Raw genomic sequence first — 26,652 nt, 5'->3', positions numbered from 1 at the left:
GTTACTGAGTCCTGGTTTGACCTTTCCCTCCCATTGACTTATAGCCAAACTAGAACAGGAGCAGACTCCCACAGAGACCCCCCAACACAGCAGCTCCTTCTCCCCACTCTGCTCCCTGCCCTTCCCCTGAGGGACACCAAGTGATCTCCCCCTGCACCAGTCCGTTGCAATTATCAAAGTTTTCCCTCCGGATATGATGAGTCACATTATTAAATGGTTAATGAAGCCACCACTGAGTTTTCTTGAAGCACCAAACTCTTTAAGAAGCTGCTCCCCCCCCCCCCCCCGCAAAAGCACCACTTGAGTCTGTTCTGGGACCCCCAGCACCTTCCCCATCCTTTGCACAAGGTTCTGCCACCACCTTCCACCTGCAGAGTAGGGGCAGAGCTCTGCCAGGTAGACCCTGCAAAGTGCCATTACCAGGTGTTAATTAATCCCAGGAAGGTTCTGCTGCTGCCAACAGCTTTGTGCCGAGAATAACAGCGGCTTTGTGCCATCCTGCCAGGAATGGGCCAGGGCATCATAAAAGCAGTTTTACATGTCATCCATCTTATCTACATCTCACACGCAAACAAAAATCTTAAGATAAGTTAAGCTTTGTTATCTTTCATAAAGAATAAGAAATAACGAATATAATTCTCAATTATACTTGAAGGGCAGAGGTGTTTCATTTGAAAAACCAGAACACACAAACTCCAGTCCCCAAGCACAAGGTTCTGCCCTAGCTATGACTGGAGCAGTTTGACGTTTCCCTGCTCAGAGTTGTACCCCAGAACTGCCCCGGGCTGTCTGAGGCACCAACATTGGGGTCCCTCTGCCCTGAGACAGCTGCAGCAAACGGGAACAGGAGCAGCCAGCACACACATCCCAAGGGAGACAAACCCAGCACAAAGGGAGCGTTTCCAGCCCCAGCCAGCTACACTGCAATGCTCAACAGCATTTAAAACCCCCACACCAGACAGGATCATTTCACCAGCCCAGCTGGATGCTCAACAGCAAAACACCCCAGAGCAGCCACATAAACAAGGATTCACTCACAGGAGACACCAAACAACAACTCACAAAGCTCAGACTACAAATGAACTGACTGGAGCAGGATCTAGGAAAGCTGGACATACCACATCCTGGCTTCATCCTCAGAGGTCAGCCTACTCCTCCCAGACAAGGCATCAGCTCCAGCCCTGGCTCCCAGGGGGTTTACTAGGGCAGGCAGAACCCATCTGTACGTGGATAATATAACGTAGTACTACCAAAACACCAAGAAAAACAAAAAGCCTTTCACCTACCTGGCCTCGCTGTCACCAGGGCCCAGAGCTCACCAGCCTCATACATCACAGCACAGGCATCCTCTGCCACAGCCCACCCCACAGCCCTTTGCTGTCCCTTGCGAGCCTCAGGTGTCCCTTTTGAGACTCAGGTGTTCCTAACAAGCCTCAGGTGTTCCTAACAAGCCTCAGGTGTTCCTAACAAGCCTCAGGTGTTCCTTGTGAGTCTCAGCTGTCCCTCATCCCCCTGCCCCTGCCTGGCCCCACCAGCCCCCAGGTTTCCTGTGTTTTCCTGAGGCAGGGCCCGACCTTCTGCACTCATGGACCCTGTCCACATGTTGAGTTCCTTTTCCTTCAGTTAACAATGTTACCCCCTCAGTTAATAACGTTACTCCCTACCGGCCAGGAGCCTCCTCTGTCCTTACTCTCTGTTGCTGTTCTCTGCCACTGTCCACGTCCTCTCATCTGTGCTGTGTGGGATCCTATGGCTAAGGCTGTCCTGAAGCATGTGTGAAACACACTGTTCACGAGGCACTGCTGACTTTTGAGTCTCAACTCTGCCTTCTTCAGGTTCCAGCTCCTGGACACAAGGGATGACAGGAAAATCTCACCTTAAGCTTTTTTAATATGCTCATATAGCCCTGGTAATTTCAGAGAAGGGACTAGTTCTGATGTAACTGCAAGGCCTAGAAAGAGCCCAAGTCCCAATACAATGAGGGCAGCTTCAAGCCAGTCTCACTCCCTGGTGCAAACTCACACTTGCCTGGCAGTACCAAAAATGCAAACCTGATCATAGACAGACTGTGACTCCTGGAGATGGCCCTTAGCTCAGGGAGCAGTGTTGGCAGGAGCCCAAACCCACCTCATCACAACCTGAGAGCTGACTTAGTTACCTCTGCCTTTACAGGCTGGAGCCAAGAGCAAGAAGAGGTTCATGGATCCACACACTTTGTCTCATTATAAAAGCAGATTTTATTACAGCCAAATCAAGTCAAACAGAACACAGAACTCAAATGTACAAAGTGCTTTGGAATTTTTGGAACCTTTGTGCCATAGGCTGTGTAACAACAACAACTGAGGTTCATGTACCTGAGTCCCACAAAGCAGAATTCACCACTGCTGCCTGTTGAGCAGATACAGCTGAGGTGGAAGCAGCAGGTGTTTCCACTTGGGGACCAGCACATTATTACCTCATTTGCAAACATTGCTCCAGATCCAGGCACATGGCCAGACAACTCCCAGCAACACAACCATCCACTCATTTGCTTTCAAGTGAAGATAACATGCAAGTAAACCAATCTGATATAAATAAAGTCACAAAGATAAACTGTACTCTTTAAAAAAAAAGATTTCAGCTCTATTTAACCCAGTACAAAACTCTACATTTTCCATGTATGTACAAAACCCACCAGATTTGTATCAGCAAAGACAGTATTAAAAAAATAATTTGCACTTTCACTATTAAGATAATGTATTAAAAGCAGTCAGAATAAATAGCAACAAAAGTTAAATTTCATATTTTACTTAATTAAGGCTGAGGTTTAAGAGTCAAATCCTACAATCCTATGCACGTGCATGATTGAACATGTATATGAAAGAGGATTTGACTCCCTGTTTTTTGAAAAGAACAACAAATGTGCAAGTATTGTCTAAAACACAAGTGGATTTGTTCTTCAGCTGGTGGGTTGCAAAGCTCTTTTGACTTCGTGTGGGAACACAGCCCCAAATATATCCTCATGGTATCGCTTTTGGCTCTGCAAAAAGAAAGGACACCCAAGAGATGAGTTCAATGCTTCCAGCTACTCCTTATCCATCAGTTCAGTAACTAAAAGGCCTTATGCATTTGTAGGAGCAGCAGAGTCCCTCTCACATCCTGACCAAACTGCGCTGGCAGTCCCGGGGCGGACCAAGCCGCTCTCTCAGAGCTTTGCTCCCTGTGCGCGCACACAAAGGAGCTCACGGCAGCCGCAGGACCCTGAGCGTGGCTATGCAGCCTCCTGTGCCCCACCCGCTGCAAGGAATGGCCTGTGATGAGAGCATACCTTGAGCTGCAGGAAGTACTCGTCTGCCTGCTGCGGGCTGAGGCGCAGGGCCCGGGCGAGCAGCGCCCGCAGCGCCCTCGCCACGTCCCGCGCCATGCGCACGTCCCCGCACACGTACACGTGGCCCTGCTGCCCGTGCACCACCTCACACACGCGGGCCTCCAGCTGCCTCTGCAGGATGTCCTGAACATAGACCTGAGAAACACAAAAAGGCCCATCGCACCAGGCTTCTTAAATGCTGCTGTGGCTGTTGGCCCCTCTCAATCCATCGTGGGTCTGTGCCCTGCGGCTCTAAGTGCCCCATCTGTTCCAGCTCTGTCCTGCACCGCCACAATGGTGAAAAATGTTTTCAGGTGCCTGATTTGGAACCTGAGCCTGTCTCTTGATCAAACTTGAGTAGACAAAACCTCTTCTATCTGCCAAAGTCTCCTAACTGCCAGGAGAGCTAAAAAGAGGGTAACTTGAGTGCTGGCTTTTTGTCCAGTCAAGATTTCTTCTATGCAAAATTAATTTCCTTCGTCACTGTGTCATTGAAATGGGGACAAATGGCCAGAGCCAGCTCATTTTTAACTCAGGGGATAATCAAATCCTGCAAAATCTAAGGTTTCTGAAAATGTTCCAGTTCTAGTTTCAAAGGCTGTTTGCAATGGATGTGCCTCTCTGTTGCAGTGAGGGGCTGTATTTATGTAGCTTGCTTGTGCTGGAGCGCACAGGGAGATTTTCCTTCATTTGAAGGAGTGGGGCCTTTTGTCACCTGCTCATAGTACACTGAAGCAAAATGCTAACATTTTTTGAAAGAACAAACAGAGTCTACATCTTAACTTGAGGGATGATTCTGGAGGAGTTTACCCTTAAAGAAGAAAGGAACCAGCCTTACTTTCTCTTGGCCAGGCAGTCTGGAGTAAGCTGTATAGAGGTCTTTCAGGACTCCCTTCCTCTGCATTTCCTCAGTTTCCTCTCTGTAGATGTGATCCAGGTCTGGCTGCCGGCAGCCAAACAGTAAGGTCATGTCACCCCCTCTGAGCCCTGAAACCAGCGTGGGACAGTGTTTGTCTGAGTACCTGAGGCAGTCACTGACACACAGGACTGGCACACAGGCTGTGCTCCCAGTCCCCAAACACCCCCTGCCCACCGAACGGTCTCTGGGGGGGTGGACTGGCTGTGACAGTGCAGTGCCCGCTCAGCCTGGGGGTGACAATCTCTGCAGGGGCTCTTGGCTGATGTTTGTGGGTGTGTCTGGCTGCAGAGCCCTTGTCTGAAGGACCGGGGGTGTCCCTCTGCCAGCCCTGCCCGGACGGTTCCCACAGGTACCTCTGTGCTCCAGGTCATAGAGGCGCTGCAGCCAGAAGCTCCTGAAGGGAGCAATCCCTGTGCCCGAGCCGATCAGAATGCAGGGCTTGGCCGGCTCCTCTGGCAGGTGGAACTCATTAGCACTGAAACACAAAAATATGTTAATTAGGTAACTGGTTTCTGACTGAAATTCATGTTCAGTTGCCTGAATGACTCTTAGCAGCACAGCCCAAGTCCCCAGTTTGAAAGCAACAATGAGGCTGAACTGGGTGCTCCTTGTTCCCTCCCCTTTCCTAGCTCTGCAGTGGAGAAGCTGACAGTGGGGATGGGGTCATAGGAATAGAATTATTTCAGAATTTTCTAGTGATTTGTGAGGCATGGGAAAGGATCTCATCTCTGGAAGACAGGGAATTCCCTCTCTTCTCAGACCAAGCTATTCCAACTTGCACTCACCAGTCACTTGAAAATATCCAAACAAAGGAAAACCCACTGAAGAAGCTGAACTAAGAATTGCTCTTTTTTGGGTTGTTTAGTTTTCTTTACCTGCGGATGAAGCAGGGAACAGTTTCATTGAGCTCTATTGTGTTCAGCCACGTGCTGCAGACTCCATGGTGCAAAGGCCCCTCTCCATCTACAAGCAGAGCAAGGCAGAACACCTGTCAGCACCCAAATGCCCTCTGTTTTTAAAAAAGCACAGTTTATACTTAAAATTATAGCTTTAAAATAAACGTATGTCTAGTAATGATTTATAAAACAAGGCTACACTGATGATGGTGCAGGATTTTAGCAAATCTTGGCCCAGGATGAACAGCTGCACTGCAGGTACTATTCTGCAGGTATGTCAACACACATTTTTTATTACAGATAAGCTTCATGCTGTATGGCAGACACAGTTTTTTCCTGAATCACAATGCAGCCTAAATATCATTTAATTAAGAGAGCAATGAAAACAACAGTTCATTACCTCTTGTCCTGTAGTTTACAACTGCAACTGTCAGATGAATCTCTCTGGCTGTCATGTCACAGGAGGAGCTGACAGAATAGTACCTGGGCTTCAGAAGTGGCAGCTGTGTCAGCAAGAAAGCTGTGGAGACCTCAGCAGAGGGGAACTCCTCCAGGACCTCCAGGATGTTCGGGCTGTTGTAAAACTTCCATTTATTGTATTCTTCTGTGCTCTGAAAGCCAAAGGGCATCACCACAGTGTTACCATGTCATGCTGAGTTCAGGAGAGCAGGGGCATATGAAATGTCACTTATATAAGATTTCTGCTTTACATTCAATTAAATATGCAGGCAAATCAACAAAGAATTCTCAAAACTTTGCCAGGACCAATAGTGGAGTTTCCTAAGAAACCATTTAATTTTGAACAAAGAAGTTCAGAATCCCCACTACAGCGTTCTCAGACACCAGCTCTCTCAGTGAGGATGCAGACACTGAAGTGGAATCCGTTTCTCAGCTCCCTGTCATGGGACATCCACAAAGCTGTACAGTCCCAGGTCCTGACCCCACGGAGCCTCCCTGAACCTGGTAGGAGGAGCCAGCACTTACCACACCTGCGAGTCATTGGGTACTTAAAGCCGCACCCCTCTGACCCGCAGGGTAGCAAATTCTCTGACAAAAACATCTAGCAGCTCCCCTCCAGCTCCGGTACGTGCTAAGTGTAAGGTCTTTGAGGGCGTCTCATCGGAAACCACTGTGAGGCAACGGGATTAGGCAGGCAAATGACCCACCCAGAACCACACAGGAAACACCAGATCTCGGTTCCCACGCCCAAGCTGAACCTCAAGACCCCTCTTTCTCTCACTGTGGTTGGCTGTCCAAGACCACAGAATATGTAACAGAGGCATAAAAATCCATCGCTACAAAAACTTCTTAAGCTTCTGCTACAGTGTCAGAGGGCCCAGTGCACAGTACTGCAAATAAAACTCCAGCCCTAAGGCTCACCTGACACAGCATTTCCAGCCTCTGCTTGTCTCCTTCCGCTGTCACCAGCTGGGAGAGTTTTTTTAGCAGTTGTTGGGAGGGTGGAGTAGTGATATCAAGCAAGTATGTCAAAGCCTCGGGTAGTGTGCAGGCTGGAATCTTTTTGTGACTTGTCCAGTAGCCACCTGGAAATGAGGGAAATAAGAGGACACTTGGCAACACCCATGCTATTTGACAGCTGTAGAGCTTTGCAAAACTCTGTGTCCTTCAAAACACCCCTTCAGGTGAGGGTGCAGCAGGTTTAGACCACAGAACCCATCTGAAAGAGGTTATTGTGAGGTTTTGAATGTTTCATAAGGGATGGATCTGACGCAGAAAACTTCATGACAACAAAACACCACTTGGAAAGTCAGAGTCTCTCATTTGGGGAAACCATCTTTCTGTGTGCCCAAATCCTATGATTGTTCCTACTAAGATGGGAAAGATGGGCAGGACATATAAGTCTGTTTTAGGACTCTCACATGTAGCAACAATAAGCAAACTGTTGATTAATTTAATTGCAGTCGATGGCCAATTCAGCAACTGAATTACAAGCAGTGTCACCTCAGGTACCTCTGCAAACCCTGGTGATGTCATGGTTTTGCCAGAAAGTGCAAAATCAGAACAAAGAATTGTAAGAATAACTAAAAAGCAGCAACAAAATCCTACTGAAACTTTAGAAAAGGATCATAGAATCAAATTCAGTCAACAAAAATTCTTAGGAATTACAGAGGAATCTGTCCAACATCCTCTGTTATTTTGTCTAAAGAGACCCAACTTACCATCTATGCAGGTTTCAAGCCTGATAGTCTGATCAGCTGGAGGGGCATCCTTGACACGTGCAATAATGCCATGCACTAATTCTGGCTGGTTGCCCGGGAAAATCCCAATGTGTTCCCCAGGAAGGTAGTGCACTTCCTGATTAGTCTCACAGTAAAGTTTAACCAGAATGGTAACACGACTGCGTGGCGGAGAAAGAGAAACGAGACAGGTTACATTGACAGGATTTCCCTTGGATTGCACAGGAAAGGAATAAATCTGCAGTGGCAGCTGGCAAGGGCTCCCTTGTGTTCATTACCAAATACCAGACCAGCTTAGGACTTCACAGAGACTTAAACAAATCAGAGTCCAGGTATGTGAAGTACTTGTATCCAAACAAATTGGGTGCTGAAGTTCTGCCTGCTCTGTCCAGTACAGAATAAACATGTCTGGAATCAGCCAGGGAAAGTGCAGTCCCTGCACAGCTCACATGCTTCTACTAAGGACAGTACAAAATTTCTATAAATTTTGTAATAACTGCAGGGAGAAGATGTTTATAACCAGGCATTTTAGATGTTTAAGATTTTAGTAAAATGTAGTATTGCAATATTCAAAATAACGAAGTAGCATACCTGGACTTCAAACTTTGAAGATTCTGCCTGAATTTCAGCTTCATGGGAATTACATCCTTGGCATGAATGCTTGCAAGAGCTGGTGGGAAAAGAGAATATGACTCTTGGTAACTCTGTGATTAGATTTGTTTAAAATGTCTTCCATGAACCTGAACCATGCTTGGCCTAGAACATGACCAACCATCAGTCAGCTCTGTGTGCTGTATTCCCTGACTAAAAGCAGTTCATCTCAGCTTTTGTTCCTCTGGGGCTGTCTAAATGTGTGATAGTTCCAGTGTTATTGTGCTGGAAAAGATAACTTATGCAGTGTAAACCAGTGTCTTTTTAAATCTGACCATGCACTTCATTATATGCATTCTATCATTGAGCAGGGCCAAGAGCACGTCTGAGAAACCTTCACAGTTCAGCCCCTCTGAAGCAGCAAAGGCAGAGGGAGGGGAAGGTGGGAGCAATACCTTTAGTCAGGTCCATGGGCTGGGAGTCATGCACTAGCCTGTAATTGGTAGGGTCCCAGCTTTCCTCAGAGGTGTAGATGTCAGGCAACTGAATACTGTGTCTCCCACGGATGTTAAAAATGTCACAGGCAGTCTAGATAAAAAAACGCACAAAAATAAAGGTTATTCACAGTAAAAAAAGTATATATTCTTAGCGTTGTCATAATCCTAATAAGCAGCTATCAGTTTCACAGATTGATGTTTTTTATTGCTTCTGGTGTGTGGGTTCAGTGAGTTCAGTAAGGTTCCACTTCTATACCACTATAGCTAAAAAAAATCTACTGCAAAAAATTCAGGTGTTTGATGCTACACTTATTCATACTGAGCATTCCCTTATCCAAAAGGGTTCATGCAATTTTGTGTGGATATTAAAAAATAATAGAAAAGGGACCCAGTTTCCTCTCCAAGTTAGGCAAGCAGTAGAGAAGAGGGGAGTTCCAAGTTCAGATATGAATTTAGATGTTTGGTTTCCTTCATTTTCCCTCATTTTTTATGGGAACGGAACTAAAATGAATGGATGAATGACTAGAATATGAGCTATATTTCTACAATCACCTTGAAAGCACTGACTGCCCAGCTGCGGAAAGCTTCTTCTTGCCCATTGAGTTCATCCCCTTCACCCACTGGAGCGAGCTGGGCAGCCCCGAGTTGGGCCAGTTTTTGGTCAATGGCATGAGCAAAGGCACAGAACTCTGGGTACATGCTGGACCCCAGACCAAACACAGAATATCTGGAGAAGGAGATGAAAAGAAGATTGCTGGGTTATGCTACATGGAGTGCAAAAGGACTCAATCACATGCAAACCAAACAACAAAGTATTTTTACCTAATTTTCTTTCCCAGCAGTTTCAGTCTGAGCAAGGAGTCCTTAAAGGTCTGCATAAAAATTCATAAAATACTTAAGGTTAGAAAAATACTCTGATTTAAAACAGAAGTGAGACCTGATCCATATCTTACTCAAGGATATGAGACAAATGAAAGGTTTGCCTTTGGTCTTTGAGCTGAGTCTCACACACTTCTGAGGTGAACATTACCTTTCCGTTACCTGGAGAATCTCCATTTCCAAAAGTGCTAGTAACCACTAAAAGAAGTGTTTCTTTTTCCAGGTCACAAATATTGTACTCATCCATGCACAGAATCTGGAAGGAATAAAACTCATGAGATATTGCTAGCAGACATAAGAACTAGCCTTAGATATCTCAGATGACTGCTGACCAAACTTACAATTCATTATGCTAAATGAATACAAAACCAAAGTTCTGGTCCAACTTATATCTACTGAACATTCAAAACACAGGTTTGGGGAATGGAAAAGCCTGCAGGAGCCAAACTCCTGTCTCCACATGGTGTGGCTGATTTGTGCTGCTCACCTTAGTGCTGAAGGCACAGCTGAACAGGCTGCACAGGTTGTTGGCGAGCGTCTCTGACTTGCCCGTCTCTGTCGCGTAGATCACGGTGACCTTGGCCCTGGTGGCCACTGCTCCTCGCATGAGTGAGGATGCAAAGAGCACAGCCCTGGGGAAAGAACAATCACAGACAACTTTTAACGGAGCTACACTAGTTCAGGTTGATTCACAAGCAAGCCAGGAAAGACTGAGCTTGAGCATGGTTTTTCCTTGGAAGATGGTTCAGAAGCAACACACTCTAGATAGCCCTGAGCAAGAACCTTAGATAGGAATGTTACCTCAGGGTGGACAGGTATGGCTATGATTCAAACCACTCAAGTGGTCCCTACTGTAATATTTTCTTTTAAAGAAGAAGAACAGAAACATAGAATAGTTGGAGAAAGCATGAAGAATCTTATTTGAACAACTTACTTTGCCAAGATGCTAAACTTTATTTCTTTTTTCTTTGGCCTCCGGGTCTCATCATGCCACACATGTGTTTTCCATGCATCCACCTTTAAAAAAAAAAAAGTTAAGCTTTAGGTAAGGAATGCAAAATAGTAAATAAACAATTTGTGTATCTTTAAAGGGCCAGATCAAATAGAATCTGTATATACAATCCACTGAGTGCAAATATGGGATCAGTCTCTGGTGCATTAAACTGCATTTTACTTAAAGCCAGAGAATTCAACAGAACTTATAGCACCTCCCACATAAAATAACTCCTGTCTGCTACTTCTGAAACTGTCTAGTGAACTTTCATGAACCAGGGCGTGGCACCCAGACTCCCTCAGGTCCCGTATCACCTCTGCACTGCTGAAGTTGTCTGCTAGTCGGTTTTTCTTTTTGATGATGTGTACCTGGTAGTAATAGAAGGGAGTGAGGACATAGTTCAACATCTCTTGGTGGAATACGGGGGTTATGCTGCCTGACATGGGAGGCACAATCCACACCCAGTCTGCTGGGCAGCCGCCCCGCGCGCGGTACTCGCTCTGCATGTACTTCAGGAAGGACTCGGAGGCCGAGTGGTGATCCATGATGGTTACATTCTGTTTCTAAAACAGTGGCAAAAAGAAAAACATGCATTAAAAACCCTATTCTGCCCTTCTGCCTGGTGTAGCTAAAGTAATCCTCTTGCTTTGGTCAATATTTCAAGGACTTTACTCAGGGCTGGGAAATAAATACTATCAGCAATTACTGTAAAGATACAGATTGCGGCACGGGCCTTTGATTAAGAACTCTTAGATCTTTTCTTTAACATCAGCATTTTACCTCTGCAGCACTGGAAGCGCATGCTGCAAAGCCTCTGACTCACTTTTACCCACTTTTCATATTGTTGTGATATGTTAAATCAAACTGGAATTGAAAATAAAATATATTAATCCAATGGATTTACATAGGTTTTGAAACATAGACCATGTTAAACATGTTAAACATGTTAAAAGGATGAAAAGTCTTGCCCTTAACTTCCTTTTCTTTTGCTTTTCCTTTTCCTTCTGCCTTTACCTGTGAGAAAATATGGATTCCTCTACTTTCCCAGGTGTAAACCTAGAATAACTCTATTGGAATCATAATGCCATCTCCACTGAGTGAGAGGAAAAAGGGACAGTGAATGTTCAGTGTCTCTCCAGATCCCACACTCTTGACTTACCTGGAAGCTGTGAAGCACAGCCACATTGATCTCTACAACAGCTCGGTCCTTCCATAACGATGACAGTTTGTTTGTTTCCAGCCCCATTCTCCTCCCTACCTCCTTCATATGCAAAAGAGAGAGAAAAGGGAAAAGCAAATTCACCATGTGGAACTTAGACCCCATGATCTCATCGCTTTTGTATCAGGAAAAAGTTGTGCAGAAGGAGAAAGAGTCAGTCTCATGCTGGGGAAAGTGATGGCAGCAGAAACACCTGAGATTAAAGATAAACTGGAATTTTGGAGTTCTGGATGTTCCAGTTTCATGAAGCAGGAAGTGGTTCTCTCCCATCCCAGTGAACACTAATAGTGTCTCTTTTTCAAAACTCTTCCTGCACCAAGTTCACTCCCTTTGCAGCCCAGCCCAGCTCCCCTCCAGCAGGTTACCTTCATGATGTTGTAGCGCTGCGCATCACAGAAGTCCCGCACTCCTATCTCTGTTCCCATGTACCAGCCATTGAAAGGACACGCGGTGAACTCCAGCCCTCCCACCTCCAGCAGCATGTTGGCCACGGCAGGCAGCGCGTACCACTTCAGGTTCAGCTCCTTAAACCACTCATACCTGCCAATCGAGCAGTTTGAGTTATTATTTGTGTGCCTTTTCCTCCTTTAGGGAATAACCAGAGAAGCCCAGGAAGATAAAGAGTACCAGTTCTAAGGGGAGACCCTCGGGCAGGGTCTGCAGAAACTCACAGGAGTTTTCAGTGCAGTAATTGGGAATCACCAGCTACAGGAACTGCAGAACCATATTACAAAGTTCTGCAATCTGCAGGCAGGGCCCAAAGCAAACAAGAAGAAAACAACAACGAGAGAAAGGCAATAAACACTTTGTTATGAGTGCAGCCATATTTTACATGTGTATTACACTGGCATAAGAAATTATGATTTTTAAAGTTCTGAATATAATTGAAATGTAGATTGGGAAAAAAGATTTCCAACAAAACTGTCATTTGCTTCCTTAATTTAAATCTCATTTCACTGTTTAACAGGCATTTTATCTTTCAGGATAATTTACCATCATTTCATCCTGACAAAGAACTCATAAAATAACTGCCACAGGGGCAGCCCAATAACCTGCCAAGGTGAGGCAGAGGCAAAAATGTAATTATCTAAAATTTGCGTGCTTACTTTGGATGCTCCATTGGCACTTGGAGGACAATTTCTGGAGGTAAATCAAATATTTCTGGGTCTTGGCCGTTCGCTTGGAGAACAAGTGGAAGTACATCAAAGCGGCCATATTTCGGCTTCCACCCAAGCTCAATGCACAACTGCAAATACAGAAAGCACATTTTGTGTTCTTTTCAGGTTTCCCCTCCAGATCTGAAGACAAAAGAATTTTAACCCTCTGAAACCTGCTGAGGTAAATTCTAAATGAAGAAGGTTCTCTTTCCCATTCAAACAATGTTGAGTCATGTTGATGACGTACTGGTTGTGTCCCTGGTTGTGTCCCCTGACAGTATTAGCTCACCCTGTTCTGAGATGGAGGGCAGCACTTTTGTATCAGGACTGTAGGAAATTATTGTTCCAGCCTGCACCTAGAACTCGTGGGGCAGAACATCCCATTCACTCCTCACCTGCCTCTCTCTCAGCATACACATGCGAGGAAAAAGCCCCAGGGAGGTGGGTTAGCCAAGGTGGGAAGCAGCTGTGGCGGTGAGTTTGGAGCGGTACCTGTGTGAACTCCACACTGGCAGGGTCTCCAAGGACGGAGCCATCCGGCATTTGGTAGCCAGCGTAGCGGATCAGCTGGCTGTTCCACACACGGAAATCGTGCTGCCTGTCCGTCCTCTGCGGGAACACCGTGATGGCCGATCTGCCCAGGACAAAGCACACCTTTACACCACAGCAGCACATCAAACACATCCTCACTATTCACACAGAAATTGGTACCAACACAAAATGTTTTACGTTTCTAAAAGAAATATCAGTAGGAATAAAATCACTCATCCTCTTTACCCACCTCCCCGAATCTTCAAATTATCTCTTCTCCCCAGGAACTGCAAAAGGTTTTGCAACATCAGCCATGAAAGTTATACAATTTCAAGATGGTTGATGGAACACGAGAGGAACATGTAAGGATCAGGAAAATTAAGAGCAGAGACAAGTTGTCAAAATGTTTAGATAGACCATTTCATGTGTTTTTGATGCTAGATCTGGATGTGATTTTTTTTGTTTAAAATTAAAATTAAAGAGACCTACCTTATATTCCCATTGTTTGTGGCATACTGAATATGACGACAGATATGCTCAAACATTTCCTTGGCTGTTTTACAGTCCCGTGCGTCAAACACCTGCATGTTTCCAACAGAAATGTAAAGAAGAAGACTAATTTTGAAACAGTAATGCAAGGTTGTTATTTTTCCTATGCAATTAAGGAATGGAAAGATTGTAGCTCCTCTAGGAAAGGTTCATTTCCATAGTCCTTATATGCATCATTTTCACACATAACAATCCACCAAGGACCAAAACATGCACCTGGTTCCATGATACACCTGATTCCTACACTCACACTGCTACACATTTTCATTCAGCCATGAAGCAGAGAACTACAAAAAAAACCAATCTCCTGATATGAACAGGAGGCAGTCCTCCTCAGTCGAAGCAGTGGCATGTTCTGCCAAAGGAAAGGACATTCTTCTGAGTCACAGCACAGGACTATTTGGCCACAGCTTAGGTGTAGAGCCACAGCTCACCTGCAGATTGGACCACTGGATTCTCCCGATGCACCTGGGCGCGTTCCTCCAGGCCTGCTTGGCAGCAAAGGTCAGCTCATCCTTTGTCAGGTGGTAGGTTCCTGTTGCTTCTATCTCCTTGGTCACTGTTTCCAGTCGGCTCAGCTGTTCTTTGATTTTTGGCCTTTTGAACAGGAAACAGCCATGAAAAGAAACAATGAGAATTTCATTCAAAGTGCAGATGTTCTCTTTATATTTTGGCATCAGATTTTACGACTTGTCCGTATGGAGTGCAATGACAGAGCTTACTGGCCTCACGAAGAAACTAACAGACTAGAAATTTAAATAGTGACACCATCCTTTCACCACCCACTACATTAATGGATTGGTCACAAGTTATTCTGTGCAAGTTTTCGGTTTAAATTTGGATTTTATAGATTAATTTGAAAAAAAAATCACAAGCAAATGAAAACCAGAGAACAGGGCAAATGTAGGCTGAGAGTGACTGTCCTCTCAAAGTTCCATTGTTTTTACAAGGCCATGGCTCTTCCGAGTAATGTAAGTAGGATTTTAATTCCTAAAAGGAAGTGCTGAGCAATTCCTTTGTCAGGGAAACCAACTCTAAAATTCTTGAGTTTGATAACAGAGAGTGAAGTCAAAACATTAGAAAATATTTATCACAGAAGAGACAAAAATTGTTTTGTTATCTTACAGACAGAATGAAAATAGCCTGCACTGTCTGAGAGTTTTCACATTTTCAGCAAGATGAAAGATCAAGGGCAAGCATGTGAGATAGTGTAAATCAATGTGATCAAACAGCCATGAGCAGAGACACAGAAATGTGCAAATGCAATGGGCTGGTGAGGACAGCCTATGTGTAAGACAGGGACTTTCTGAAAGGTTCAGAGGGAAGAAAGATTTGTAAAGAGTTCAAAGTGTCTAAAGAAGTTGCCATGATGTGGCTGAGTCCTTTCGAAAGTTTGATAATGTTTCCTAATGGGATGAGCAAACACTGAACTGTTTCTTGAAAGCTCATCATGTGGAATGTCACTCCAAGCCCTTGGACATCAACCAGCTGTTCCATCATTTCCTGCAACAAGATGCCCCTGCACCATGGCCATTTTTGTGAAAACACAACCCCCTCTCAGAATGCTCAGTGAGCTTATGTTGATAGCACAGGGCAAGGCTGAGAAGCAACACTGGCCTTCCAATCTTTAGCTAAAGCCTTGAGAGGAACACAGAGAAAAGATATTTGGAACAGCACAAACAAAAGGCATTATCCACATTATTCATGTCTGAGACTGATCTGAGTGCAGCTAATCCCAAGAAAACAGAAGGTAACGCTCTGGCGGAGAGTCCTCAATGTCTCGGAATGTAGCACACTCCAAAGGGATGGGGCTGAGGAGTGCACAGTCCAGAGTCCTTCCCTGTGTTCCCAAGATCTTGGATTGGCAGATGGAGCACATGAAGTGCAATGACAATTTTATTTAGCTTTTCTAATAGTCCTTATGTATTTTTGAATGTATGCTATAAAACAGGATAGTTACCAAGGGCTGTGAAGAAACCAAAGCCTCCTGGAGGCTCACAGACAGACAGGTAGGTAGAGGATTTTATACTAAAAATAAATTGACTTACTCTTTAAATGAACTGTAGTATTGCTTGAGGAAGTCTATTGCCTGAGGTAAAAGATCTTCCAGTGGAACTGGCCCATCTCTGGTACCTCTCACCAGGCCCTTTGGGGTCATGAGTGACCCTTGGCAGGCTTTGGTCCGGCAGTTGATAACCTGAAAAACAATAAAATGTCAAAAAACAGTGTTGCATTCTGTATCTTTTCAAATTTCTAAAAAGTCTCTGTTCAGATTTCCACATTTTACCTCTTTTGCAGTCAGATGTAGTGTGTCAAGAAAGCTGGATCCATTTTCCAAGTTTCTTACTTTTACATGTCTTGGACATCCTGATATTTGGTTTGAAACTGATGTCATTTGGAGGGAGATTCTGGACAGAGAACAGATAAAAATACATACTGACTTCAGACCTATTGAATATCTTTCATTTTAAATTTTATGTTAACATCAAAATATTTCGGATTAAATTCAAGAAACTAGGTATAAATGTGATCTGCTCCAACATGAGTATTTGACTACAAAACTACTGAGCTAATCTACAGTTTGATATGAAATGGGGGTAACAAAGTATTTTTGTACTAATCAAACAGTATCTGCCACTGCAAACACCTTTGTAATTTCAATAAGCCCTCATCTCTGAACATAATAATCAAAGTCTCAGGAAAACAGTGAACCAGTTTTAGAAACAGGACAGGTTTGTTACTAAATGTTTGCAAAGGTGTATAAAGGAATCAGGCATCTCAGTCCCCATGAGGTCACTTCTTCCTTTAAATCTTACCAATGCTCCGTTTTTGTCAGAAAAGAACTTCCACCCAAAGATCTCCCAGCAGTCCTAACCTCCTGCAACCATAGTCAGACCTCACAGGAGAACCTGGAGCAGTTTTGAGCAGCAAGCACCACTCACGTGAGCTGTTACTATCAAATAACGAGGAACAGACCTCTCCTCCCTCACTGGCCTTTGCCGAAGTTACGATGGGCAGCCTCTCCATCTGCTTCTTGCTTGGACCGTACAATTTGGCATCCTCCTTTTCTGAGCTTCAATAGAGAGAAAGAAAATTCAGTACAAGGCAACGTGCTTAGTTTATGTTAGGCTTTGCTTTCAGCATCAGTGGGAGATGCTCAGTGCTTTCTCTGAGGTATGTACTGAGCCCATAAACCGGCAGTGGCAGTGGATAGGAGTGGACAGGATTCAGTAGTAAAGCTCCTTCCCGGAGCACTGTGTGGAAGGAAAGGAAGGAAAATGGGATATGAAACCTGAAATAAGTGACACCCTGAAGACTGAGAAGTTTAAGATGCATGTGCAACTTATTTTATACAGTGTCCTGTATGAACTGCATCACAGAACTACTTCACCAACTTACAGTATAAATAATCACTTTGCTATTTTTATAGCATACACACCTCCTGAGACTTAGAATACATGAAACCATTATAATACATCAAATAAATTTAAGACTGTGAAAGAGAAAGTAAGATTATTTATATCCTCAATGACTGTATAACTTAGACGCAAGAGTTTAATGTTCATTGCCAAGTTACACCACCCAGAGACCCACAGTTCTATGGTTAATATCAGTGTTTTGGAAACATTTGGAAACATTATTCCATTCAGGTTTCTCCAGAACCCAAACCACTCAATATCTTCCCTTTTCAAATCAAAGATAAACTACGAAACCGTTAAAAACCAGGATCTTACCCATGGATCTTCCTATTTTTCTCCACGTTGTTGTTGATATCCTTCTCTCTGGGGTACTGGCTCTTGGCAGCACGAGGTTTGAACACAAACTGCCACGGGCACAGCATTTTGTATGCTTTTTTGTGGTTTTAGTTCACTGTGTTGAACCTTGTTTTGTGTGATGTGGGAACACTTCTAAGGATAAAGAAACCAACAAGGTCAGTTTTTACCCAAGAGAGCAACTCCCTCTAACATCTCTCAGAAACTCACCAGTCTAACTGATCTGATCTAACATCCTGTGTTTAAAATGAATATTGTTTGATTCTTAGAATAGTGATACTAACACTTTGTCAGTGTAATGTGTAGCCACGTACTAGTCTAAAATACTGGCAAGAGAATTTCAGATGACCTGTGGTAGTGTAAAGCAGCAAATATTGGTGTCTGAGCAGACCACAAGCTTAGAAAAGGGATGAGAATGTTGCTGTGTTATTCACACATTAATGAAAAAAATCTTGTTCGTAAATTAACCAAAATGTTTTGCAATGCATCCACCTGCCAGAGACAAACAGGATTCTGAGAGGCTGAAGTCCATGGTTTCTAAGATCTGTAGCACTTATTTGAATGTAACACATAGCATTTACACAAGAGTGTACAAAGTTTATATGATTCATTTTAACATACATTTTCTGCTCATTTCTGAACATGAGGGATTTTGTGCTAGGGAAGGTGTGACAGAAGAGAAAGACTAAGCCAGTAAATTGCAGGGTTAGAGAGAACTAGCCCCAGTGTTTGAATCTGGTTCATAAGAGAAATCAAAACCTGATGTTTCCAAAAAGTTAGAGACAAAGGAAGAAAATATAGATTGTCACATATTCCTGATGTAAATTATGTCTTATCTTGATACTTTTATTACTTTTACAATAAAAGTTACATTTATGCTGGCCTCTGAAGATACTGTCTGCTGTAAAGTCACACAAGGAGAGAAATGCATCTGTCTGCACAGAAACTGCAAGGTGTTAGGATTGTTTGCTACTCCAAGTGAAATAAATAATGTGTAATAAGCATTTCTCAACGCTTATTAAATGAAATACAACAGTTAGAAAATAGGAACAAATCTAAATTATTATTCTGCAATAAAAAATGCTGTGATGTGACTATACAATTTTGTAAAATATAGGGGGAAAATAGAGAAGAAACAGAGAGGGGGAAGAAAAGAAAGAAAGAAGCAAAGAAGGAAAGAAAGGAAAAAAGGGAAAAACTCCCCACAAACATAAAAACAATACACAAGGAGAAAAAGGAGGAAAAGGAAGAAAATGAAGGAAAGGAGGAAAAAGATGAAAAATAATAACAGGAAAAAAGAAAGAGAATAATTTAATAAAAGAAGAAAAAGCAAAAAGAAAGAGAGCAGACTCACATTTCCCTTCACTGGCACTCAGAGCAAGAAGCTGCTTTGTGTCCTGCAGTGTGGGGTTCTGTGGATAGCATTGACAGTGTTACCTGTTACATGCACAAACCTTTATATCAGCAGAAAGGAGGGCCAAAGTTTTCAGAGCAGCTGGACAGCTTGGAACTGGAGCAGGAGACTGAGTCTGACACTTTGCTCCTAATACAGAAAAAGAGATACAGTTTGCCATATAATTACTTTACCTGTGAGCTGCAGTAAATGAACGGCAGAACGAACACCTGGACATGGTGCTTCTTACCGTGCTTTTGTGAGAGGTGTTCCCAACCCTGCCAGGAGAGACTCCTCTCTGTCAAAGTTTCTTGCCTTTAACCTCTCAGGCTCTGTACCCCTCCAGGGAGGAAAAAGGATTTTATAGTCCTGGACCATGTATGCAAAATAGCTCTGAGGAAGGCTGGACATGGACAGCGAAATAAGGGGGATTCCCCACACATCCTGCATTGCTTGCAGAAGTGGAGGGTGCGTGGCTGCTGCGTGAGCAGCATTACATAACCTGTGTGAGGGAGGGAGGCAGTTCCTGATGCTGTCAGCATCCCTTCCTTCCCTCAGCGTGCTGCAGCCTTGGCTTGTGCTCCTGGAAAGAGCAGGGTATCACACTGAACACTGCAACCTTGCATGCAGTGTTAAAAATTAAAAAATAAATGCTGAAAGGCTTCTTACAGCTTTTATCATGGTGTGGCCAGTCTCCAGGCACTCTCCTGTACACCACCTATGGCTGCAGGAAGAGTGAGCAACTTCAAGAGGAATGTTACAGAGATGTAGAGCTTTACAATACAGGCCAGGAAAGCATTTAACCATGTGCCTATAACTAAGGACAGGTATTTTGAGTTTCACACACATATACTTCCTTACTTTTGATCAAGTTTTAAAGGATCTTTCTCAATAGAGTATTTGTAGAATTTCTTGCTCTCCAGAGCTCCCTGTTCTGCCTGTTGCTGCCTGTGAGATTTGTTCCTTGGTGCTTTTCCGAAGTATTGGGAATACTGGAAGGAAGATGCAACTCCCTGAAGTACAAACTATTCCCACTGTGCTGTATGTGGGAATACCAGGGGGACAGCTGGGTGAGGAAGATGGGCTTGCTGAGCAGATTTTCAGTGTCAGCAGCATGTGCACATGTACCTTTTAGAAAACCAGGCTTCTCCCTGCAGTCTGGAAGGCAGAACCCCACCGGGGCAGGGCTGGCAGCAGTGCCCAGTGCTGTCAGGCACCTGCAGCCCACAAGTGTGGTGCCAGACAGTGCACCAGCAAGGATTTTGACCTGCCTTATTTGTTTCTTGATATTACGCATGGCTGTTTTAAAGGAAACGGTTTACAAATTAAAGATGGTAATAAATCTGCTGACTAATGAATCAAATGAGGTACATTGATAACTAGGGAAAGATTTACAGGTGCCGACCAAAGATCTACAGAAATGAGGCATAAGGCAGAGAGAGAAATGAGGAAATGCATGTCTTTTTCTCATCTGTCGCTCCTTTACTGGGCAAGCTTGGGCAAGGTGTTTTCTTCTCTCTGTGTCTAGTTTCTCTATTTGAAAATGAACATTAAGTGATTGTGTAAAGCATTTCTAAAGGCAAAGCAAGTGCTGTGCACACGTGTGCATGCACGAGATCCTCTGTATGCATCCCATCCAGGATTACTAGAGATGAATCTCTCGATAAACAGACCTGAGTTTTCTGAGCATTCATCTGCTTGGCTTTATCAAGCCTGTGCTGCTTTGCATCCACCGTTCACAAATTTTCACCGTTGGATTTTTTCTTTAATGTGGTGCCTTTCCCCTCACTGGAATTAGCAGGCGACATCCCTTTGTTTAAAATATTCCAGTCATCAGGCAGATGTAATGAGCAGGCAGAAACAGAGAGCTGTGCAACTCAACGCCATGCCAGATAATTCTGCCTCTACATTCTTTGCATTTGCTACTTGGTAACAGGATTTTAAAATTCTCTTTGCATCCTTCCCTTTCTTACTAACCTCTTTCTTCTATAGAACATGGGCAGTCTTAATGTCTAGTACTATAAAGAAGAAGATATCTTAGTAGAAGTTTAATTGAATTCGATGGGTTCTAAGCTTTTAGTATTCACCCTCCTATTTCCCTGTGCTTGGGACTGCTGAAATCTAGGAAAGGGATTGGATATGAAAAATCAGATTTGGGATAATCAGAGGAGGAGAAACATCTTTCCTTAGGAGAATTGTTAAAAGGATTGGCTGAGGTACAGCCATTCAGAGAACTGCTTAATGACTCCAGTTTCTCAAACAGGACCTGTTTTTTACTCACTTAAAATCAATAATACAAATCCCTCTGTACAGTAAGAACAAGAGAGAACCATTCATTCCTCAGGCAGACCAGAGATTAACTAAACAAGCTCACTGGGCACTCCTTCTACAAATATTCTACAGTGCTTGGAAGGCTTTTCCTTCAGAAAACCAATTCTGCCCATATTTCCTATTTTTGCACAGCCACTTCTGCCTCTGTCATATCAGAGTGCAAGAACTGGTTACTTTCCTTGCATTAACTTTGATGAAAGAGGTGCCCTTTCAGAGCAGACTTTGACCTATTCAATGGCATGCTGACCATGCTGTCACCTGGAGTTAAATTTTGTTTTGTTTCTGAGTGTCTGATGGTCTGTAGCCTCAAGAATCAGCTCTCTGCAATTTCCTTCCAAGTGAGTCACATTCTGTGTCTGATATTATACATCATATCTCCAAGATTCTGCATGAGCTCAAGAAGTCATATTCCTGAAAACATTTACAAATCAAGCTCTGGTTGTAAGGTTGCTCCTCTGAGATCAGGACATTTTGAGTCTTCAAAGAACTACTACACTGAGACAAAGAAGGGCTGATCTTCCCAACTTCATGGAACCCAAAGAGATGTTCAACTGTCCCAACTTTTCACAGGTTATTAGTGAACTTTTTCTTACTCCCTTTTCATAACTAATGCAACTATTGTCTGAGATGTCTCCATGATGATCTTGCAGCAGTGCTGCACGTGACAGCACAACAAATACAGTACTGCAGCAGCCCCTGTAAACACTTGGCATCTCAGATTTGTTAGGACTTCCCTCACGTCTGGTGGTTTCTGACAAAGATACAATTAATACCAACTATTGCTGTTCCCAAATATCTCCTCTCATTGATTACTGTCAGCCATCTTCTTTTACACTGGTTTGGTTTTTCGTTTCTCAAAGACAATTTGTTTGGTTTGAATCTTCCCCCAAACTTTGCAAGGTGGCAACTCTGGGTTTTTTTGGTTTGTGTTCTGATTGCTGACTATTCCTTTAAGGGCTTTAAGATATCCACCAGTAACTGTAGCCCCTTCTTCATTGGCTTCTTTATTATTTCAAAATGTTCCTGATAAAGTGGGGATAACAGCTCTACCAAAAACAAAATAAAAGATCCAGGCCTTGGTACTTGAAAATATGCAAATAAAAGTAGGATCCCAGCCCTGTCTGGACTCCTTTTTAGTTTCTGCAGATTTAAGGTACATTTAAAGCAGCAGTTTAGGGTGGAAAGGGCAATGTTTCTTTGCTGTATCCTGCTCTCCGGTGGAAGATTGAATGTCAAATGATGGCAGGGCAGGGTGGAAAATTTCTCATTTTGTGTGACCATCTGAGGGTGAAAATGAAAGTTAAGGAGAGTGCTAAATTTGCAGACGTGCCAGTAAACCCATCCCTTCCTGTCTGCTCACTGTCAGTTAGGCCAAACTCAGACATGCAGAAAGAACAGAATTCCCTCATCAGTCACCCTCTCCAAAATTGCCAGGGATGAGGAAGTGAGGGAGGGCCAAAGCCATCTCACAATCAATAGCCAGACTTTGTTGTGCCTGGCTGCACGTTGGCTCAGGCAGAAGCGATTGCTGACACCTCCTGACTCACCCCTGGGATCCTCTGTGACAGCTGCAGCAGCAAAGGCAAAATTAAAGCAAAAAAAGAGCAAAATAGCAATTAGCAGTTGACTGGGCCTAAGCCCTGGTGTCCTGCACGTAGCTGTCACAGGTTGGGCTCTATGTCCCACACTCCTGGACATCATTTCACTACACTGAAGATGTCCCTGTGTGGAGCATAAGGAAAAGCTGGCACATGGCTAGGGAAGAGGTATAGAACAGTGTTTGGTACCTCTGCTCCTGCAATCCACGCTTGTCACAGCAGAACAGGAAAAAAAATGATTGCGAGATTACTGTGTGCAAAAACAGTTTTATGCTTGAAAAATAACAGTGAACTACAGAGCTGCAAATGTCTTCTTTAGTAAAAGCATGGTCTGAAGAAGAAACTCCAATTTCAGTAACAGAGCACTGGCTGAGGCCAGTAGAATTTCTAACCAAGGACAGGTAACAGAAGAGATTTGACTACTGGTTTTGAAAAAACAAGCCATAAATTTCTGGGCCAAAATGAAGAACAGAATATTCAAGTATAGAAATAACTTCAGTTCTGAATTTAAAAACTTGGGCATTTTTACTCCAAAACCACACAGCACTGTTAAAACAATTTTAGTAAAATTTATGTGCTTCTCTTTATTGGTGACCTCTGAGTCTCTTTTCCTTACACCTGCCTTTATCTACTCAGTCGTTTCCTGCACATTCATGTGTCACACTTTGGACAATGTACCTTGGTCTACACCAAGGCATGCTTCTTTCCATGTTTCCTGGATGGAGAAAGGGGTTTTCTCAGGTAATTTTATGGCTCTGCTTTATCTTTATGCACGTTTTTACTACTTAAAATCGTTTTTAAGGACTTCTTGCTAAGCGCTACAGTTAGGGCAGTCTTGCCTACATCTGCACAACTTTTAGTGTCTGTGCGAATTACATCACATTTTCAAAACTTTCCGTGAGCGTGAAATCACCTCCCCTCTGCCCTTCCCGTTAGGGAAATGGTGCCAGAGGCTGTGAGGTGTGAGCTTACAGCTCCTTCTCCAGCAACTATCTGCCTTCACCTATCAAAAAAGACTATTTCCATGGCACATTCTCCAGTATCTTCAGAGTATTTTTAGTCAGTTTTCATTGATTTCGAGCTGCAAGTCCAGCTCAATACTTATACACTGAAATACAGACAATTTCCCCATTTGGTCTCTGTGGAGCATCCCAGAACACAATCTTCTGCCATGCTGCTGCCACTTCCACTTCATGGAGTGAATCTTTGAACTATTCAGGAAATTCTGTCTCCTATCACAGATCTAAATAAGGACTTCAGTCTGAACATACCTTCTCACTACATCTTCTCCTTTTTTAATTTGCTAGTTGATTATCCAGTCATTATATAACTGGAGAAACATTCACCCTACCTTGTCAGTCAGCAGGGAATGAGCAGTCTTTTCCATGCAAGCTCACCCCGGCAGGGCTGCTTACAGCTGGTGCTTACCTGTGTCCCTGGTGCTGTGGCTCTCTGTCACATACACAAGGTGTGCTTTGGGAATATGGTCACATATACTCTCATTAATCCTCCATCACTGAATAAAACACCTATTTCTTCATGTGGAACTGCCTATCAAGCAAACCCAACATGCAGGGGAACCTGAGGCAGTTGCTGAGATAGGGTACACTGAATAGTGCTGGGATTTGTGGAATATTCCTCAAATATGACTCCTATAACTGAAACAAAGTCAATAAAAAGTGACGTCATGCATAGTTCACAGAAGAAGGCAGGTTGGAAGGGACCTCAGCATTTCATCTAGTTCAACCTCCTGCCCCTGCCAGGGTCAGCTGTGAGGTGAGGGCTTGATCCAGACTGGTCCTGAGCACTTCCGAGGAAGGAGACTGCACAGCAACCTGTGCAACTTACTCTGCTGCTGCGCTGTCCTTGTGGGGATAAAATTTCTCCTTATACCCAGCCTGGACTTCTCATGTCAACTTCTGCCCATTGGTTCTCATCTTCCCACCCCTGCAAAGAGCCTGGCTCCATCTCCTCAGTGACCTCCTGAAAGCCACTGGAAGGCTGCTCCTCTTCTCCAGGCTGAACAAGCCCTGTTCCTCCAGCCTCTCCTCACGAGGCAGCACCGTGCCCCAGCCCCAATCACCTTGGTGGCCTCCACTGAACTCGCTCTTTGTGCACTGGAGGTCCAAGCTGGACTCAGTAGCTCACCACTGAAGCATGCAGATACTCCAATTGCGCTGCTTTTCCTCCACTCTCCTTCTATAGGAATTCCAGGCTAGGGACAGACTATTTAGCTTGGTTTTCTTTCAGCAAGCAAACACACTGCTGATTGAGACAACTCTTGACCACACTGACAGAGAGGTGGTGGATGGTCTTTGAAGCTACATTTGGAACGGGAGACACCACTCAGGAGTTTGAAAAGTCACTTACTGAAAATACAAAAAAGAGACGTGGAGGAGTATGTGTTGATAAGGTCAGATTCTAGAAAGTGATGGGTAGCTCTATGGAGTGGGTTAAGTCACAGGGGTTAATCTATAATAAGCGGTCCTAGTACACACATCAAAGGATTGTTAGAGATTAATTAGCAGGTGCTATTATTAGCCATAACAATTTTTGTCTCAATTTCCAAAAAGATAGGATGCAAAACAATTACTTCATGCAGTGTAAATATTTCACCTCACTCTTGCAGTGTGGGGTATTTGCACCACAGCCACCAAAGCAAGAGGAGCTGATGCAACTGTGTACTTCACTTAAGGGACAGAAATAACAAGTTTTCTGGTCAAAAGCACGTTCTTGCCTCATCTTGTTCTTATGATGACTACTTTTAATTCATTCATCTGAAACCTGGCAGAAGGGAACATAAAGGGGAATTTTCTGCGACTTTACCACACTGTCCATTAGGTTCAGGTAGCTCAAGAGACCTCTCTGACCAGCACAAGCTGAAAACCACTATGTCATTTCCTTCTTTTTTCTCATGTACCAGCCTCAAAGACTTAAGTGCAATCTGGCAATTTTCTAAAAGAACACACTGCTCCTCTTCCTAGTGGGGTTTTTGGGGATCAACTGTTTCTGTACTTTCATGAAGTGTCAAAGTCCTTGTCCAACGTAACATCTCTGATCCCGATTTTCTCCCATGTTTTTGCTTTTGGAATCCCATTTCTTTTCAATGGAAGAGCAAAGCTGCATGTGTGAAAGGCAGACGACTGGCGCCCTGCAATGACTTCACATTCATGAGAGATAAATCCTCACAGTTAATGTCTTGATTTGGCAGAGCAACCATCACAGAAAAGGTGACTTCTCAAGTTTCTGCCCACACAGTGTCTGACACCTTTGGATAAAGATGTAAGAAATGACAGCTCGTGAGTGGTTTTGGTAGGGTCTTGTAATAAGTTCCTACCCAGTTGGATGATAATTTTGCAAGAAGCACACCACCCCATCTCTGACTAACCAGCAAAAGTGAGTGCACCACGGAGAAGGAAGGACCCAGGTCAGTGGTGAGACACAAGTGAGTACAGTATAAACCACTGACCAGCAAACCATCAACTCATTTTAAATGGACTGCTGGATTTAACATTGATAAAGTTGAAAACAAGAAAAAAGGCAGTTCTTCAGCACTAAAGGTGGCAGCAGGACTTTTATTTTTCCAAAAGAGCATATGAGCATGGGAAAAGAAAGAAAGAAATTACTGGACAAAGAAATTTCAGAATTCTTTCTGCCTTCCCCTCACATAGAGTGATGCCTTTGGGCCCAGACTTCAACCTGATTTGTGGAGGATATATTTGCCTTCAGCATTACATCCACCTCTTACACTTGTCCACCCAGGCTCCTGCAGACACTGTGT

The 26,652-nt window shown here is 43.8% G+C and overlaps 1 protein-coding gene across 1 annotated transcript; it reads right to left on the bottom strand.

The window, feature by feature from the left end:
* Window positions 1-2,791: 2,791 nt before the first annotated feature.
* NOS2 (nitric oxide synthase 2) lies at window positions 2,792-26,332 on the bottom strand. Its single transcript, XM_032129582.1, is given in 28 exon segments — window positions 2,792-3,019; window positions 3,308-3,502; window positions 4,185-4,333; window positions 4,619-4,740; window positions 5,141-5,228; window positions 5,562-5,772; window positions 6,542-6,705; window positions 7,342-7,520; window positions 7,951-8,029; window positions 8,406-8,538; window positions 9,000-9,174; window positions 9,270-9,319; window positions 9,478-9,582; window positions 9,814-9,958; window positions 10,261-10,343; window positions 10,689-10,883; window positions 11,480-11,581; window positions 11,905-12,079; window positions 12,646-12,785; window positions 13,189-13,330; window positions 13,717-13,808; window positions 14,211-14,373; window positions 15,825-15,973; window positions 16,064-16,163; window positions 16,165-16,184; window positions 16,753-16,849; window positions 17,511-17,684; window positions 19,004-26,332. Coding segments are annotated over 27 exon segments (3,441 nt in total). The 5' UTR covers window positions 17,618-17,684; window positions 19,004-26,332; the 3' UTR covers window positions 2,792-2,938.
* Window positions 26,333-26,652: the final 320 nt, after the last annotated feature.

Source organism: Corvus moneduloides, chromosome 20, assembly GCF_009650955.1.
Source record: "Corvus moneduloides isolate bCorMon1 chromosome 20, bCorMon1.pri, whole genome shotgun sequence".
NCBI lineage: Eukaryota > Metazoa > Chordata > Aves > Passeriformes > Corvidae > Corvus > Corvus moneduloides.
Note: the sequence above shows the minus strand (reverse complement) of the source record. Positions and strands in the feature narration are given on the sequence as shown.